Source organism: Macaca nemestrina, chromosome 7 (assembly GCF_043159975.1).
Source record: "Macaca nemestrina isolate mMacNem1 chromosome 7, mMacNem.hap1, whole genome shotgun sequence".
In the NCBI taxonomy this organism is placed as follows: Eukaryota; Metazoa; Chordata; class Mammalia; order Primates; family Cercopithecidae; genus Macaca; species Macaca nemestrina.
This window is the reverse complement of record NC_092131.1, coordinates 1,659,688-1,677,342: the sequence shown is the minus strand read 5'-3', so window position 1 is coordinate 1,677,342 and position 17,655 is coordinate 1,659,688. Positions and strand designations below refer to the sequence as shown.

General features: G+C 46.0%; 1 pseudogene and 3 gene segments (V, D, J or C); all 4 read right to left on the bottom strand.

The window, feature by feature from the left end:
* The window catches only part of LOC112428038 (immunoglobulin heavy constant delta-like), a 28,087-nt gene extending 27,371 nt beyond the window's left edge, over nt 1–716 (bottom strand). Inside the window, 2 exon segments of the C gene segment in view lie at nt 51–204; nt 630–716. Coding sequence covers nt 51–204; nt 630–716 — 241 coding nt within the window.
* LOC105489913 (immunoglobulin heavy constant gamma 1-like) overlaps nt 1–1,186 on the bottom strand; it is a 100,150-nt gene extending 98,964 nt beyond the window's left edge. The window contains 1 exon segment of the C gene segment in view: nt 784–1,186. Within this exon segment, the coding sequence occupies nt 784–1,171 (388 nt within the window).
* The window catches only part of LOC112428039 (immunoglobulin heavy constant gamma 2-like), a 163,762-nt gene extending 162,370 nt beyond the window's left edge, over nt 1–1,392 (bottom strand). The window contains 1 exon segment of the C gene segment in view: nt 1,296–1,392. Within this exon segment, the coding sequence occupies nt 1,296–1,377 (82 nt within the window).
* Nucleotides 1,393–10,021: 8,629 nt separating this feature from the next.
* Nucleotides 10,022–13,841, bottom strand: LOC105489922 (serine/threonine-protein kinase tousled-like 1; annotated as a pseudogene).
* Nucleotides 13,842–17,655: the final 3,814 nt, after the last annotated feature.

The window sequence follows — 17,655 nt, the reverse complement described above, 5'->3', positions numbered from 1 at the left end:
GCAGCAAAACCCCTCAGAGTTAAAGCAGGAGAGAGGTTGTGAGGACTCACCTGAGGAGACGGTGACCAGGACTCCCGGGCCCCAGACATCGAACCGGTTGTCACATTGTGACAACAATGCCAGGACCCCAGGCAAGAACTGGCACCCGCTAAGTCCCTGGGACCCTCTCAGACGGAGCCCGTGGAGGGCCCAGGGGTTGTTGGGCTAAGGGACCCCAGAGGCCCAGGGTGGCCCTGACCACAGAGAGACCCCTGCTGCCTGGGCTCAGGAGGAGGGAGCGTCTGGAGCCCTTGCCCCTTGTCTGTGTGGCCGCTGTCGCCTCAGGGCGTCCTCCTGAGCCCCCCCGGCTGCTCCAGGGCTTTCTTGGCAGGAGACCCAGGCACACTTATTTTCCCCCCAAAATGCAGCAAAACCCCTCAGAGTTAAAGCAGGAGAGAGGTTGTGAGGACTCACCTGAGGAGACGGTGACCAGAACTCCCTGGCCCCAGTAGTAAAAGTAGTCACATTGTGGGAGGCCCCATTAAGGGGTGCACAAAAACCCTACTCTCCGACTGTCCTGGGCCAGCTGTGGCAGCCAGCCCCGTGTCCCAAGGTCATTCTGTCCCCAGCACAAGCATGACTCTGCCCACCCTTTGTCCCAGGAGCAGAGTCCCGATTCCCAGAGAAAGGCCTTCTGCTGAACGTGGCCCTGCACAGACCAAGGAGCCACTGGACATTATCTCCCAGCTCCAGGACAGAGGACGCTGGACCCAGAGCAAGGAGGCAGAAAGAAAGCCATCTTACCTGAAGAGACGGTGACTCTGAGCCCTTGGCCCCAGAAATCAAAAGCATCACACAGGGACACAGTCCCTGTTCCTGCCCAGACACAAACCCGTCCCCATGCGGGACACTCGAATGGCTCCCATGGCCCAAGCACAGAGCAGAGGCAGCCGGTGTCCCTGTCCCCAGTCACACAGATCACCAGGCTGAGACCCAGGCTGGGAGGGGTGATGTTCCCAGCCCTGGCCCCAGCTCTGCCCACAACTTCTCCTTCCCATCCCTGCCCTCGGCCTGCTTGCCATCTGTGGAGGGTCCCTGATGGGGCTGAAGCCCAGCGGGGTCCCTGACTGTCCTTGGGGGCTCTAGCTGGCCCCAGGGCTAAGTGACAGCAGGGCTCTGGCATGCAGCCCATGGCAGAGATCCCAGGGATGGCAGCTGGTGTGGCCTCAGGCCAGACCCAGACCAGCTGCAGACCCCAGAGACCTGGCCTGGTGCCTGGACAGAGAAGACTGGGAGGGGGCTGCAGGGGGACTCACCTGAGGAGATGGTGATTGGGGTGCCAGGGCCCCAGAGATCGAAGTACCAGTAGCACAGCCTCTGCCCTCCTGCTTCTCCCATACAAAAACACACCCTCCGCCCTCCTGCCAGCCTCCTTTGCTGAGCACCTGTCCCCAAGTCTGAGGCCAAAGCCCTTGCCTGGCCCAGTACACCTGGCTCCCCACTATCCCCAGACAGCAGACTCACCTGAGGAGACGGTGACCAGGGCGCCCTGGCCCCAGAACTCGAAGTATTCAGCCACAGTGAGTCAGCCCTGAGCCAGGGGCTGCAGAAACCCACAGCCGGGGTCCCTGGAGGGCATGGTTTTTGCAGAGCTTCCTATCACTGTGTCCCCAGTTAGCACAGTGGTTCCCAGCTCAGCCAAAACCCTGCGGCTGGTAGGGGGCCCGCGGGGCCTGGGGCTGGTCTGGCTGCGGTCCCCAGGGTGGGTCGGGTCCAGGGGCCCCCAGCACCTTTGGCAGTGCTCTCCCTTCCGCTGTTAGCCCCAGAACATGCGGGAGACCCCAGCCCTCAACCCTGCCAGTCCCTCTTGAGTCTCGTGCCAGTCATTTGCTGCCGTTGAGAATCATTAGAGTGCTGAAGGCTGCCGATTGTGTTTTTCTTTTTCTCATGTAAATTAGAGCAGATCTGAAGCTGGGTCCGTCACGCCACCTCTCACTGCTTTGCTTTCTGAGTTGTTTTCCCAGCTGCAGAGAGACCCGGGTGGCAGTGGCTGGGGGAGCCTCCTGGCCTGCAGGGCCATGGCCCCCCCGAGGGCTCCTCGCTGGCCCGCAGGGGCAGGGAGCCTTTCCTGCTCTGATCCCGTCTGTGGGGCCCGGCGTGGGTTGCCTGGCTGGTTCCACCTATTCACCGATGTTCCACTGAACGGGAGGCCTCAGCGGGTGGCGCTGGGTCTCACTCACCACAGAGCCCTGGCGTGGGCTCCCTGTGTGTCCACCAGTGTTAGGTCCCTTCCCTGCGCCTCAGCTGGTCCTCAGTGAAGTCTCAGCTCTTCCCATGGCGGGTGCCAGGGAAGGTGCAAGGTGGTCTACAGGGAGCCCCTCCCCAGGCCCACACTGGCTGCCTTCCGCCGAGTCTGGGTGAGGGGCTTTGCAGGCACCACTGGCCAGACGCGGGCTGGGTGGGGCCCTCGGGGAGGCCGAGGCCCGCGGCCAGGTGTGAGCATGGGGGTGTGCCCGGCGAGGGCCTCTGCTGGGGTGAACTGATGGGCACAGGGTGTCTGGGGGAGGGGAGTTGCCCCTGCAGGCTTGCTGGGGAGGGTCTATGTCAGGGTAGAGTTCCAGGGAGAGGAATAGGCAAGGCAAAGGCTGGGAGGCTGGGACCTGTCATTGGAGGTCGCAGGTGGTTTGCTGAGGCGGGGTGGAAAGGAGGCCTGAGTGCCTTGAAGGGGCTGAAGGGTGCTGGGGGCTTGCTTAGAGGCTGCTCAAGAAGACTCGCTCAGGCACCGTGCGGGCAGGGATGGGGGGTCTGGGAGGGAAGCCTGGATATGGGGAGAGGGTTGGGGCTCCTGTAGGGGTGTGGACAGAATGGCGGTGGTTTGTGGGGTTTCCTACAGGGGTCCAGGCAGGACGGGGGACTCTGAGGTACTGTCTGGGGCAGTGGATCTCTCTAGACATGGTTGAACAGTTGCCAGCATGGGGACGGAGTCTTAGGCTGGGAATGGTGAGATAACCCGTCTCTAGCCATGAGGGGCTGAGAACCCATTTGATTAGGGGTGGTTGGGCCCTGATGGCCAGGGAGGCACCTGTGAGGGGGCGAGGTGAGGGAGTGAGGAGGAGGGTGGTCTGGCGCTGGGGGAGTGGTTCTCTGGCTTAGGACTTCTGGCCCTGGGGGGCGCAGGCAGGGTCAAGGGTCGAGGGAGCAGGCTGAGGGTGGGCTGTGCCTCACGCCCCCATGCCTGGGCCTCTGGATCCTTGGGCTGGGGGAGGGAGGGCCTGGCCTTCCCTCTCCTCCTGCACTGGGGTCCTGCTGTCTGAGGAAGCAGTGGGGTTCTGAGCTGCCCTTTGAGACTCACTTGGGCTCACAGTTCGTGGTAGGACTCCTTGAGCCCCCAGACCCTTTCCCAAGGCTCTTCCTCTGATGGTCTCAGCTCTGGGGCCTCCTGCATCCTTTACAGGGGTGAGGGGTGGGGTTTCCAGGTCCCTCCAGAAGCACTGGCTCCAGCCCTTGCCCGCATCCAGCCCTGCCCTGGCCCTGCCTTTTCACACACTTCAGAGGCCCGTTCAGCTCCAGCAGACGCGCAGGCACGTGAGGCCCCTGTATATGGTCCCTGTGTGCAGATCTGTGGAGGGGCCAGAGACCCCCATGCCCATAGCTTTGCAGGTGTCTGGGCCCAGCTCCTTCCACAGCACCCTGTGGCTGAGTCCTGGGAGCACACCCTCTGCCCCCACCTGCCACAAGGACACACCAGGGAAAGCACACGAGTGTCACAGACATGGTGGCTGGATTGTGCAATGGGTGGCCAGGGCAGGGCCCACAGGCCAGGTCGAGTTGGCCCCCAGCCTCTGCCCACAGCTGGCATCTCCTGGGGTACCTGTCCCCCCTCAGGGTCACTTAGCCTGGATGGCACTTCCTGGCCTGGCTGCCCTGAGCAGGGCTGGGAGCTGAGCTGAGAGCTGCAGCCCCAAGGGCAGTGGAGAGGGCACTCTGCTCACATGGCCCATGCACTGTTTAGGATGCAGCCTTTTGATCCTGCTCTGCTCACGTGGCCCATGCATTGTTCAGGACATAGCCTTTTGATCCTGCTGAAGAAAGTCCTTGAGCAGGAGCAGCTCCCCGGCTGTGACAGGGCCCTGGACATCCAAGCCAGAGGGAAAGGCCAGGGGTCAGCAACAAGGGAGGGTCTGGGCCCAGAAGCAGGGGGGCAACACCTACTCTGGGCACTGAGTCTCTGGACTGTGCCATCCTGGAGAAGGAGAAGCCAGAGGCGACCCTTGGCAGGGATGGCAGGCCTCACTGGAGGACAGGGCACTGCAGCAGGTCTCCATGCCTTCCAGGCCTACGGTGCAGCTTGGCGAGCTGGCCAGGCTCCAGGTTGGCGAGGGGCTGGCTCTGGGCTGGCTCTGTGGTGGGCCAGATGGCTGGAACACAGGGGTATCACTGTGAGGGATGACGCATTCTGTCACTCCCAGGCTGGGGAGAGCGCGTTGTATCCCTTATATCCGAGGCTCTGCTTCTGATGGTCTCTGCTGCTAGAGATGTGGTTTCCACGCTTCCACTGCTGCTCCTCCAGCCCGGCACTCTGCTCTGGGAGGAAGGCCCTTCCGGGTAAAGCCACAGCGGAAAAAGTCTTGCTGTTTCATTTCCCAGGTCAGAAGCAATGCAGGAGCACACTGCTGCTACAGCTGGTGAATCTACAGTTTCCCTCCACTGCCACCCAATTCCTTCTCTAAGAGGAGTGGGAGAGTGAGGAGAAGGTCTGAGGAGAAACATCTTCCCTGGCATGGAGCTTGACATTTTGTCCCAGAGGAAACAGTGGAATTTGCTTGGGGTGAATTTTGCCCAAGTTTTTTCAGCTTTCCCTATTTTATGTGTAATAATCTTGGGGTCCAATTTGAATGTCTCTTCCTTTTAATAGGCAAGTTAAGACCATTCACGTTTGTTGTTTTCATAGATCTGTTTGGCTTCAATCTTAGTAGTTTATGTTCTCTATTTTTATACTTTCAAAAGTTTTCCATCTTAAGTTTTCTTATTCTTTGATAGCTTCTACGTGTAGTGGCTACCTTTATAACTTTCCAAAATATTCTTTGTTCTTCTTTGGATAGTATACTTTAGTTCTTTACCATATACAGGTATGAAATTACCTGGTTTCCTCTTCCTTTTCTCCTCCATCTCTAGCATCATATGATTGTAGTCAGTAATATTATTTTCTTAAAATTTGTTTGTACTGTCTAATATGCCAGATTTGATTTTACTGATGTCCTTTGGATGAGAGTTATTTGGAGTGGGGCAGTAATTCAGAAGTGCTATCTCATATTCTGTGTTTTGATCATTGTAAAATGTCCACTTTGTCATGCAGACACCATTTCACCTCTGTTGAGGTCACACAGTCCCCCACAGTCATTTCTGTCTTAGTCTTGCAGTTAAGGACACTTAATATTTACTTTTAGTTCTTGGCCCTGAGTTCTCCAAGCACCTTTTGATGGCTGGCGGTCTTCCTCTAGTAGTTTTATCATGAGATTACGGACTATAGAATGTTTGGAACTCCTTTTCAGCAGCCTTTGTTCTTGAAGAACAGTTGGCTGTATATAGACTCTGGACTATCCACCACTTCTTCCCCCCTTGAGAACCCTACAGGTGTTGTCCTACCATTTACTGATCTTGAATGTGGCTGGTGAGAAATCTGGGACTGGTCATCAACTACCTTATAGATGATTGTGTGTGTGTGTGTGTGTGTGTGTGTGTTTTGTTTTTTTTTTTTTGGATTTAGATTTTTTTGAATTTGTGCCCAAATTAGTTCTTCCTAAAATTAATTACCAAAAGTAATAGAACAGAAAGCATACTTACATCTAATTCAAAAACTGTATCCTGAAATAAAACAAGATTGCCCCCGTATTGGTGGGCAATAAGAGCCAGAGAAAATTGGCTCAGAATGGTGGCTCCTGAGATGTCTACTAGCAAATGCACTGGACTCCATTCTCTCCTAGGGACTCGGATTGTGTGGATGTCATCTCTTCTTTGCCTGTCTTCCATATCTGTCACCTCTTTTTATATATTTTATTTTTCAGAACTTTTATGGGTACATAGAAGATGTATATATTTATGGGGTACATGGGATGTTTTGATACAGGCATGCAATATGAAATAATCACATCATGGAAAATGAGGTATCCATCCCTTCAAGCATTACCCTTTGTGTTACAAACAATCCAATTATACACTTTTGGTTATTAAAACTGTAGAACTAAACTATTGACTATAGCCACCTTGTTGTGCTATCAAATAGTAAGTTTTATTCATTCTATTTTTTTGTACCTATTAACCATTCCCATATTTCCGTATCCCCCCATTACCGTTCCCAGCCTCTGGTAACCATCCTTTTACTCTTTATGAACATGGGTGCAATTGTTTTGATTTTTAGATCTCATTAATAAGTTAGAACATGTAATGTTTGTCTTTCTGTGCCTGGCTTATTTCACTTAACATAATGATCTCCAGTTCCATCCATGTTGTTGCAAATAACTCAACTCATTCTTCTTTATGATTGAATAGTACATTGTGTATATGCACCACATTTTCTTTATACATTCAACTGCTGATGAACACTTAGGTTGCTTCCAAATCTTGGCTGTTGTGAACAGGGATGCAACAAACATGGGAGTGCAGATACCTCTTAATATACAGACTTCCTTTCTTTTGGGGTACATACGCAGCAGTGGGATTGCTGGATCCTGTGGTAGCTCTCTTTTTAGTTTTTTGAGGAACTTTCATGCTGTTCTCCATAGTGGTTGTACTAATTTACATTCCCACCAACAGTGTATGAGGGTTCCCTTTTCTCCACATCCTTGCCAGCATTTGTTCTTGCCTGTCTTTTGGATATTAGCCATTTTAACTGGGGTGAGATGATAGCACATTTTAGTTTTAGTTTTGATTTTGTTTCTCTGATAATCCATGATGTTGAGCACTTTTCCATGTCAGTTTGCCATCTGTATGTCTTATTTTAAGAACTATCTATTCTAACATCTTTGCCATTTTTAAATAAGATTATTAGATTTTTTTCTATAGCACTATTTGAACTCCTTATTTATTCTGTATATATTCTGGTTATTAATCCTTTGCCAGATGGGTATTTTTCAAATATTTGCTCCCATTCTGTGTGCTGTCTTTTCATTTTGTTGATTGTTTCCTTTACTGTGCAGAAGCTTTTTAACTCGATATGATCCCATTTGTCCATTTTTGCTTTAGTTGTCTGTGCTTGTGAGATATTACTCAAGAAATCTTTGCCTGGATTGATGTCTTGGAGAGTTTCCACCAAGGTTGTCTTACAGTAGTTTCATAGTATGAGGTCTTAGATTTAAGTTCTTAATCCATTTTGATTTGATTTTTATATACAGTGAAAGAGAGGGGTCTAGTTTCACTGTTATATATATGGATATCCAGTTTTCCCGGCACCATTTATTGAAGAGATATCATTATCTTTTCCTTAGTGTGTGTTCTTGGCAACTTTGTCAAAAATGAGTTCGCTGTAGGTGTGTGGATTTATTTCTGGGTTTTTAATTTTATTCTGTTCATCTCTGTGTCTGTTTTTATGCCAGTACCATGCTGTGTTGGTTACTTCTATAGCTCTGTAGTACAATTTGCAGACAGGCAATGTCATTCCTACAGTTTTGTTCTTTTCGCTTAGGAGAACTTTGGCTATCCTGGGTCTTTGTGGTTCCATGTAAATTTTAGGGTGTTTTTTTTCTATTTCTGTGAATGATGTCATTGATGTCATTGGTATTTTGATAGGGATTGCATCGAATCTGTAGATTGCTTTGGATAGTATGGACATTGTAACAACATTGATTCTTCTAATCCATCCATGAACATGCAATATCTTTCCATTTTTTTTTGGTGTACTCTTCAATTTCTTTCATCAGTGTTTTATAATTTTCATTATAGAGATCTTTTACCTCTTTGGTTAATTCCTAGGTGTTTATTTGTGGTTATTGTAAATAGGGTTACTTTTTAATTTCTTTTTCAGATTGTTCATTGTTGGCATATAGAAATGCTACTGATTTTTGTATGTTGATTTTGTATCCTGCAACTTTACTGAATTTGTGTACCAGTTCTAATAACTTATTTTTGGTGGAGTCTTTAGTTAGTTCTAATTAGAAGATCATACCATAGGCAAATGAGGATAATTTGACTTCTTCCTTTCCAATTCGGATGCCTTTTATATCTTTCTCTTGTCTGATTACTCTAGCTAGGACTTCCACTACTATGCTGAATAACAGTGGTGAAAGTGGGCATCTTTGTCATGTTCCGGATCTTAGAGGAAAGGCTCTCAGTTTTTCCTCATTTAGTATCATACTGTGGCACTGTCATATATGGCTTTATTATGTTGAGGTAAATTTCTTCCATACCTACTATGGAAGAGAATTTTTACTATGAAGGAATGTTGAATTTTATCAAATGCTTTTTCAGCATCAATCAAAATGATCAAATGGTTTTTGTCATTCATTCTGTTGATATGATGTGTCTCATTGATTGATTCATATATGTTGAACTATCCTTGCATCCCAAGTTGGATAAATTCCACTTGGTCATGATAAGTGATCTTTCTAATGTGTAGTTGAATTTGGTTTGCTAGTATTTTGCTGAGGATTTTTGTGTCAATATTCATCAGACATATTGGCCTGTAGTTTTCTTTTTTTGATGTGTCTTTGTCTAGTTTTGGTATGAGGTTAATACTGGCCTTGTATAATGAATTTCGAAGTATTCCCTCCTCCTCTATTTTCTGGAATAATCTGAGTAGGATTGGCATTAGTTCTACTTTAAATGTTTGGTAGAATTCAGCAGTGAAGCCATTGGGTCCTGGGCTTCTCTTTACTGGGAGACTTTTTATTATGGCTTTGATCTCAATACTTGTTATCAGTCTGTTTGGGTTTTGGATTTCTTCTTGGTTCAATCTTGGGAGGTTGTATGTGTCTAGGAATTTGTGCATTTCTTCTAGATTTTCCAATTTATTGCCATGTAGTTGCTTATAGTAGCCACTAATGATCCTTTGAGTTTCTGTGGTTTAAGTTGTAATGTCACCTTTTTCGTTTCTGATTTTATTATTTGGATCTTCTGTCTTTTTTCCTTTTTTTCTTTTTTTTTTTGAAGTATACTTAAGGAATTTATTCAGCTGATTTTTAAGTAAAGGAGCTCAGTCAGTCAATATCCTACCATCTTGAAAGCTCCCTTCCAACGTAATTTTCATAGTCTTTACATTTTAACTGTCATTGTTTATTACCATTTGGCTATATTCTCTACAATTTCAGCAGCATTTTAAAGAGACAATGTGTCTATGTACAATGAAAAAACAAAACGGCTTGCAACATCAGAAATACAGTTTAACTGTACAATATTAAAGAGAATCTGTGGTAAGTATAACCTCCTTTTTCTGCAATATGAACAACTTACAAGTAAGTATCAGCATTATGAATGTGACAATAAAGAAAAAGTCCTTCCAGGAGTGAAATACAGCATCCTGAAAAATATTGGTTTCTACCCTACGAGGCAGTTAGAAAATGTTCACATTTTAACAAATCTGTACAAACCACAAGAAATTTGTTTATGGGACCATCTTGCTGATAAGAACTTTCTAGAAATGTAGAATAACCATGAACAAAGTATAAATCTAGTATCTATGTGCTCCACAGCCCTAGAACCCAATCAACTGATTTTAAAAATTCAATTATGTCCAACATGGATCACTTTCACGTCTTCATTGTTAATGACTGTATGCTTTTTAATATCTATGATGTACAGTCAACTTGCACCTTCTAGGTCATTTAATTTTTTAGCAAAGAAGCAACATCATTTAGCAGCAATTAGAGCAGCAATTAGAGCACCTTCAAGAAGACTTAAAAAAAATACAGTATCCAATTAGAAAAGTCATACTTTAGACATTTGTACAAGAATAAGCTGCTGAAACTTAGTAATTGAAATGTGACATCTGTACAACAATTTACAATAGAGCTAGAAGGGAATTTATCATTATCTTGCATAGAACTGGTCTGCATTTGGTTACATACTGTCACCTGTTTTGATGAACAAGGCCTAGTAACAAAAGAAAAATACCTGTTATCAATTCTAACATGTTGAAAACACTGGCAATATTGTAATTTAGTGAATTTAACTGATTTCAAAACAAGCAGCTCATTTTGTCAAAAGTGTAAAGTATTTAGAAATAATAGCTTTCCCTTTAATATAACCAGTGAAAGAAAACGGACATGTGATCTTGAGGAACAACTTGGTAAAAGCCAGAATAGGCAAATGACAAAGCCTAACTTTGTCCAAAGATTCTAACTCTCACATTCTATTACTATAAAACACAACTGTCACTGTCATTCAGTTCTTACTTTGCTTTCAGCAGATTAACTGCCAAATGCTGAAGAATGTATCCAGGCACTATAGTTCGTATGTTAGAAATATGTCTCTTATTTTTCCATGTGTTTTTAAATAATGAAAAACTACCCTTCATATTAGAACTCTCTAGTAACAACCAAATGTGTTTAAGTATTATAAACGTTATTTACAGTGTTCCCCCAAATAAACAAAATTTTTTTCTTCTATCTTAACGTGGTATTCCTGTTTCTGTGTAACAGGCGGTCATCCTTCACTGCTCAAAATTATAGTCAGAAGTGTGCATTTATTCATTATCCATGATCCACTCTCATACAAATGACACTATGAGGAACTATGTTCACAAACAGTTCTTAACCATGTCTTGTGTAAAAAACAAACAAACAAAAAAACAACACTCAAATGCTCTCAAACTCAAGTGTGCATCTGGAAGCAATTCAAAGATATCATGCCAGTCTTGGAGGAAAGTCAGTAAGTAATTATGCTTGAAGAAGGGGGCATAGGGGATGCTGTCAGCCCAGCCATGTGTAGGTTTCCTGAAGAATTTGATCTTCTCATATGTGGGAGAAGGTATGGGTCATTTGCCAGCTGATGCACATCAAATTGATCTTCTTTTTGATATGCCAAACAGCATCTTGTAAAGGCCTTGGCTTCACTGCTTACAACAGGTTTTACAGGGAACTGAACTTCTGTGGCTTTTAATATTGTATTTTCTTGAAGAATGCCTCATTGAGATTGATTGTGACCAAATGGCTTTCTACCATAAAGACACTGAAAGAAGATGACTCCAACTGACCATACATCAACCTTGTTGGAAATCTTTGGTGGCTCTTTTCCAACTACAAAATACTCAGGAGGTAAATACCAGTAAGTGCCTGCCCCCTGGGAAGTTAGATCCATTCCATCTACACCATAGCTATCACTGTCCATAATCCTGGGCAGACCAAAATCAGTGATTTTGATTTCACCACATGCTGATCCATCTACCAGCTGGATGTTTCCTGGCTTAAGATCATAATGTATAATAGGTTTTTTTTTTTTTTTTTGAGATGGAGTCTGGCTCTGTCGCCCAGGCTGGGGTGCAGTGGCTGGATCTCAGCTCACTGCAAGCTCCGCCTCCTGGGTTTATGCCATTCTCCTGGCTCAGCCTCCCGAGTAGCTGGAACTACAGGCGCCCGCCACCTCGCCCGGCTAGTTTTTTTGTATTTTTAGTAGAGACGGGGTTTCACCGTGTCAGCCAGGATGGTCTCGATCTCCTGACCTCGTGATCCGCCCGTCTCGGCCTCCCAAAGTGCTGGGATTACAGGCTTGAGCCACTGCACCCGGCCCCTGGCTTAAGATCATAATGTATAATAGGGGGTTTGATCTCATTGAGATATCTTGGTGCATTTACAATCTGCATTACAATAGACCTAGCTTCTTTCTCTGACATTAACTTGTGTTGCTTCAGATAGAAATCCAAGTCATTGCCTTCACAGTATTCTAACACTATACAAAACGTATCTGTATCCAAGGAGAAATAATCATAGAGTTTAACTATTCAGGGGTGATCCAGTTCTTTGTGTATTCTATACTCTCTGCAGGCATGTTTGTGGTAGTTTTCTTTCTTCTCATCTCTCCAGCTTTTATTAAGCTGATGTATCTTCACAGCAGCACATCTTTGTTCATAAAGGTCAAAAGCCTTAAATACTTCACTAAAGCCACCTCTACCAAGTAGATGAAGTAATAAATATCTTTCATTTAATGTTGGGTGATCTTTGAACTGTGAATTATCTTCATTGTTTATTCTTTTCAGCTCATGTGTGTGAAGATTTCTGACTCTTTCCAAACGTTCAAGTTCTGCCTGGATTTCTGTCTCTTCCTTTTTGAGATGTCCTAGTCTAAGTTTGAAAATTTCTTCCTGTTCATGATATTCTGCCAAAGTCAACAGTTGGGGTAAATTTGGTCTAACAAAGGGATCATTCTCTGCTCCATTGACTGCTTTGTTTTTCCTTTATTTTGGCTCAGAATCGGTAGAGGGTGCCTGAGAATTATTAGCTGTGGGAGGTTAGGGTTTGGCTAAAAGTTTCCTTTGCCTTTCAATATCTTCCCTTTGCTGATTCACCCATTCTTGTTGCTTCACAAGATTCTGAAATGCAAAACCATCTGTCTATTGTTCAGTAAATGAAGCGCCATGTCTAACTGTTGTAAAGTGCCCAAGGGGTAATCGATCTTGCATACTCTTCTCTCTGCTTGACAATTTTTCTTGTGTACTCTTTTCAATAAGATGTTTCTTGCTCATTGATATGCACTTACTTAATCGTTCTTTGTATTTTTCAAGTAATTTTTGTTGTTCATCTATTTGCCGTCTGAGATCACAGTTAGCCCTGAGAAAATCATCTATACGTCCCTCCTTCTTTTCCAGGTCCTGGATTTTATTACTTTCTAATGCTGCTAATTTCAGCATTGTGAGATCTGTCTGAATAATTTTAAAGGATAACTGCTTTGGTTGTACAATAGGGTGGTCCCCAAATGCTAATGCAGTAGGAGAATGGCTGTTGGGTAGAACAGATGAGGAAGGAGTGGAACGTGAATGTGAATTTTGAGGAGAACGGATTGCAGGAGGTATGCCTCTTACTGGACTTGAGCCATTTCCACCCTGGTATTCAAAATAGTCGCTAATTTTGTGGCCACATCCCCCAATACTTTTTCCCTGATTACTTTCATTCCGGTTTTCTGCTTTTCTCTTTCTTCCCCTGGATGATTCTGATTGTTTCTTCTCTGGTGTCTCTGATTCTTTGTCACTTAAAGATCCCAAGCTTCCAAAACTGTGATTAGAGCTTTCGTTATTTGTTGAAGCTTTAGCTCCAACACTGCAACTGCCTGCACTCGCACTGCTCCCACTTGCAACTCCAGAAAATCTAGCTTTCGATAACTCTTGCCTTCTTGGATCCAGACTATGAAGCTCATCCACTGCACCTTCCCTGGGCCTCCCGGATGGCGGCGTGCGATTCAGGAGGGACCTGGCCGCCGCCGCCGAGCCCGGGGTTGGAGACACTGAGGGCTGGGACCAAGATGGCGGCCCCTCCAAACTTCCACTGCTACTTTGGACACTCATCAAGCTACTTTCTGGGAACCCAACTCTCCCCCTGCGACGGCAGCGGCGGCAAGGGCACCGGCGGCACCCGCCTCCGTCATGGCGGGGGCCGCGCTAAGGGCGAGCTAGAGAGCGAGGGCTGGGAGGGGAGAGTCAAGGGGATGGGGGAGGAAACCGAGAAGAGGAGAGGTGGTGAGGAAAGAGGTGAGGGAAGGATAGGGGTCAGGGAGGAGTGAAAGGGAGAAAAGCCAGGGAGCGGGCGGGCGCGCCGGAGAAGAGGCGGGGAAAAAGGGCGCGGCGGCGGAGGCGTCGAAGGGGTGCCCTGAGGCCGGCATCCGAGCGCGGGCTGCGCCGGCCGAGAAGACTTCCGCGGGCGGAACCTGCCGGCACCTCAGCAGTGCCTCGGTTCCCGGCGGTGGGTGGTGGCTGAGGTGGCGGCGGCGGCGGCGGGCGGTGGGTGGCGGCTGAGGGGGCGGCGGGCGGTGGGTGGCGGCTGAGGGGGCGGCGGGCGGTGGGTGGCGGCTGAGGCGGCCGCGGGCGGTGGGTGGCGGCTGAGGCGGCGAGGTAACCCCTGCATCGGTTACAGGCGGCGGCGGCGGTGGGTGGCGGCTGAGGGGGCGGCGGGCGGTGGGTGGCGGCTGAGGCGGCGAGGTAACCCCTGCATCGGTTACAGGCGGCGGCGGGCGGTGGGTGGCGGCTGGGGCGGCCGCGGGCGGTGGGTGGCGGCTGAGGCGGCGAGGTAACCCCTGCATCGGTTACAGGCGGCGGCGGGCGGTGGGTGGCGGCTGGGGCGGCCGCGGGCGGTGGGTGGCGGCTGAGGCGGCGAGGTAACCCCTGCATCGGTTACAGGCGGCGGCGGGCGGTGGGTGGCGGCTGAGGCGGCGGGGTAACCCCTGTATCGGTTACAGGCGGCGGTGGCGTCACGTGCCGCCTGTGCAAACGCTATCGCGAGGCTCCTGCGCCTCCGGTAGCAGCGGCGGCCGCGGGAGCAGGCTTGGGGGAGGGACCTGCCAGGGACTGGGGGGGTGGGGGCATGGGGAGGGAGCGAGCGCGCGAGGAAAGAGACGAGAGCGTCGGGGCGACCCTGCCGCACCCGCGGATCGCAGGGCAGCGAGGGAGCCCGGGGTTGCCTGACTCGCGTGCCTTCTGTCTTTTCTTAGTCTGGCTAAAGGTTTGTCAATTTCATTTAACATTTCAAGAAAACAACTTTTTGTTTTATTAATCTTTTGTATTGTTTTCTTCATTTCAATTTTACTTATGTCTGCTCTGACCTTTACTATTTGTTTTCTTCCACAAATTTTGGGTTTGATTTTCTTGCTTTTCTAGTTCTTTAAGATGCATTGTTATGTTTTTTATTTGAAGTTTCTCTTCTTTTTTATGTAAGCATTTGTAGCTGTAAACTTCCCTCTCAGTACTGGTTTTGCTGTATCCCACAGGTTTTGGTATTTTGTGTTTCCATGATCATTTGTTCCAAGAAAATTTTCAGTTTCCTTCTTAATTTCTTCATTGACCTACTCAGCATTCATTGTTTAATTTCCATATATTGATAGAGTTTCCAAAATTCCTCTTGTTATTGATTTCTAGTTTTATTCCATTGTGGTCAGAGAAGATGCTTGATATTATATAAATTTCTTTGAATATTTTAAAACTTGTTTTGTAACCCAACATATGGTCTATCCTTGAGAATGATCTATGTGCTGAGGAAAAGAATGTGTGTTCTGCAGCTGTTGGATTAAATGTTCTGTAAATATCTGTTAGATCCATTTGGTTGATAGTGCAGATTAAGTCCAGTATTTGTTTGTTGATTTTCTATCTGGAGGATCTGTTCAGTGTTGGAAGTGGGATGTTGAAATCTCTGGCTATTATTGCATTGGAGTCTATTTCTCTCTTTAGCTCTAGTAAATACTTGCTTTATATATCTGGGTGCTCCAGCATTGGGTGCATATGTATTTACAACTGTTATAGCCTCTTGCTGAATTGACCTGTTTATCATTAGTGACCTTGTCTCATCTTATAGTTTTGTCTTGAAATCTATTTTGTCTGATGTAAGTGTAGCTACTGTGTCTCTTTCTTTGGTTTCCATTGGCATGGAGTATCTTCTTCCATCCCTTTGTTTTCAGTCGATATGTGTCTTTATAGATGCTGTGTGTTTCTTGTAGACAACAGATCAATAGGTCTTGTTTTTTCTTTAATTGATTCAGCCACTCTATGTCTTTTGATTGGAGAGTTTAGTCCATTTACATTCAATGTTATTATTGATAAGTAAGGACTTACTCCTGCCATTTTGCTAATTGCTTTTGGTCTTCTCTCTCTTCTTTCTTTTCTCCATTTTCCTTTTAGTGAAGGTCATTTTCTCTGATGACATGATTTAGCTTCTTGCTTTTTGTTTTTTGTGTATCTGTTGTACTGTTTTTGGTTTGATGTTACCATGAGGCTTGCAAATAGTATCTTATGACCCATTATTTTAAGCTGATAACAACTTAACACTGTTTGCATAAACAAAGAAGTAAAAAGAAGACTAATTAAGACTTTATGCCTTAACTTCATCCCTCCACTTTTTAACTTTTTGTTATGATTTTTATCTTATTGTACTGTGTCTTGAAAAGTTGTGGTTACTATTTTTCATTGCTTCATCATTTCGTTTTTCTACTCAAGATAAGACTAGCCTGACCAACATGGTGAAACCCCATCTCTACTAAAATACAAAATTAGCTGGACATGGTGGCACATGCCTGTAATCCCAGCTACTTGGGAGGCTGAGGCAGGAGAATTGCTTGAACCCAGGAGGCAGAAGTTGCGGTGAGCCGAGATTGCGCCATTGCACTCCAGTCTGGGCTGGAGCGAAACTCCATCTCAAAACAAAAAACAAACTAACAAAGGAGTTTACACACTACAGTTACAGTGTTATAATGTTCTGTGTTTTTCTGTGTATTTAATATTACCAGTGAGTTTTATGCCTTCAGATGATTTCTTATTGTTCACTAACATCTGTTTCTTTCTGATTGAAATACTCCCTTTAGTATTTCTTGTAAGACATGTCTGATGTTCATGAAATCCCTCAACATTTGTTTGTCTAGAAACAAATTATTTCTCCTTCACGTTTGAAGGGTAATTTCACCAGCTATACTATTTGAGGGTAAAAGTTTTTTCCTTCAGCACTTTAAATCCATTATGCCACTCTGTCCTGTCCTGTAAGGTCTTCACTGAGAAGTCTGCTGCCAGACATATTGGAGCTCCATAGCATTTTATTCATTTCTTTTCTCTTGCTGCTTTTAGGATCTTTTTAAAATCCTTGTCATGTGGGAGTTTGAGTATTGAATGCCTTGAGGTAGTCGTCTTTGCATTAGATCTACTTGGTGTACTGCATCCTTCTTGCATTTGGATATTGATATCTTTCTCTAGGTTTGGGAAGTTTTCTGTTATTATCCCTTTGAGTAACCTCTCCATCTCTCTTTCTCTACCTCCTCTTTAAGGCTAATAATTCTTAGATTTGGCTTTTTGAGGCTATTTTCTAGGTCCTGTAGATAGGCTTCATTGTTATTTATTCTTTTTTCTTTTGTTTCCTTTTATTGTGCTTTTTCAAACAGCCTGTTTTCAAGCTCACTAATTTTTCTTCTCCTTGATATATGATGATATTAAAGTACTCTGATGCATTTTTCAGTATGCCAATTGCATTTTTGAGCTCCATAATTTCTGCCTAATTCTTTTTAATTGTCTCAATCTCTGTTAAATTTATCTGATAGGATTCTGAATTCCTTCACTGTACTATCTTGAATTACTTCGAGTTGCCTCAACACAGCTGCTTTGAATTCTCTGAAAGGTAACATATCTCTATTTCTCAAAGACTGGTCCCTGGTGCCTTATGTAGTTCATTGGTTGAGGCCATGTTTTCCTGGATGGTGTTGCTGCTAGGAGATGTTCTTCAGTGTCTGGGCATTGAAGAGTGAGGTATTTATTGTAGGTTTTTGTAGTCTGTGTTTGTTTGTTTTCTCCTGTCCTTGGGAAGGCTTCCCAGATATTCAAAAGGACTTGGGTGTTGTCATCTTAGCTATATCTGCTTTAGGGGGACTCCAAGCCCAGAAACATTATGGTTCTTGCAGACTCATAGAGGTACTGCTTTGATCATCTTGGCCAAGATCTAGAATAATTCTCTGGATTACCAGGCAGAGACTTGTTCTCGTCCCTTACTTTCTTCCAAACAAGTGGAGTCT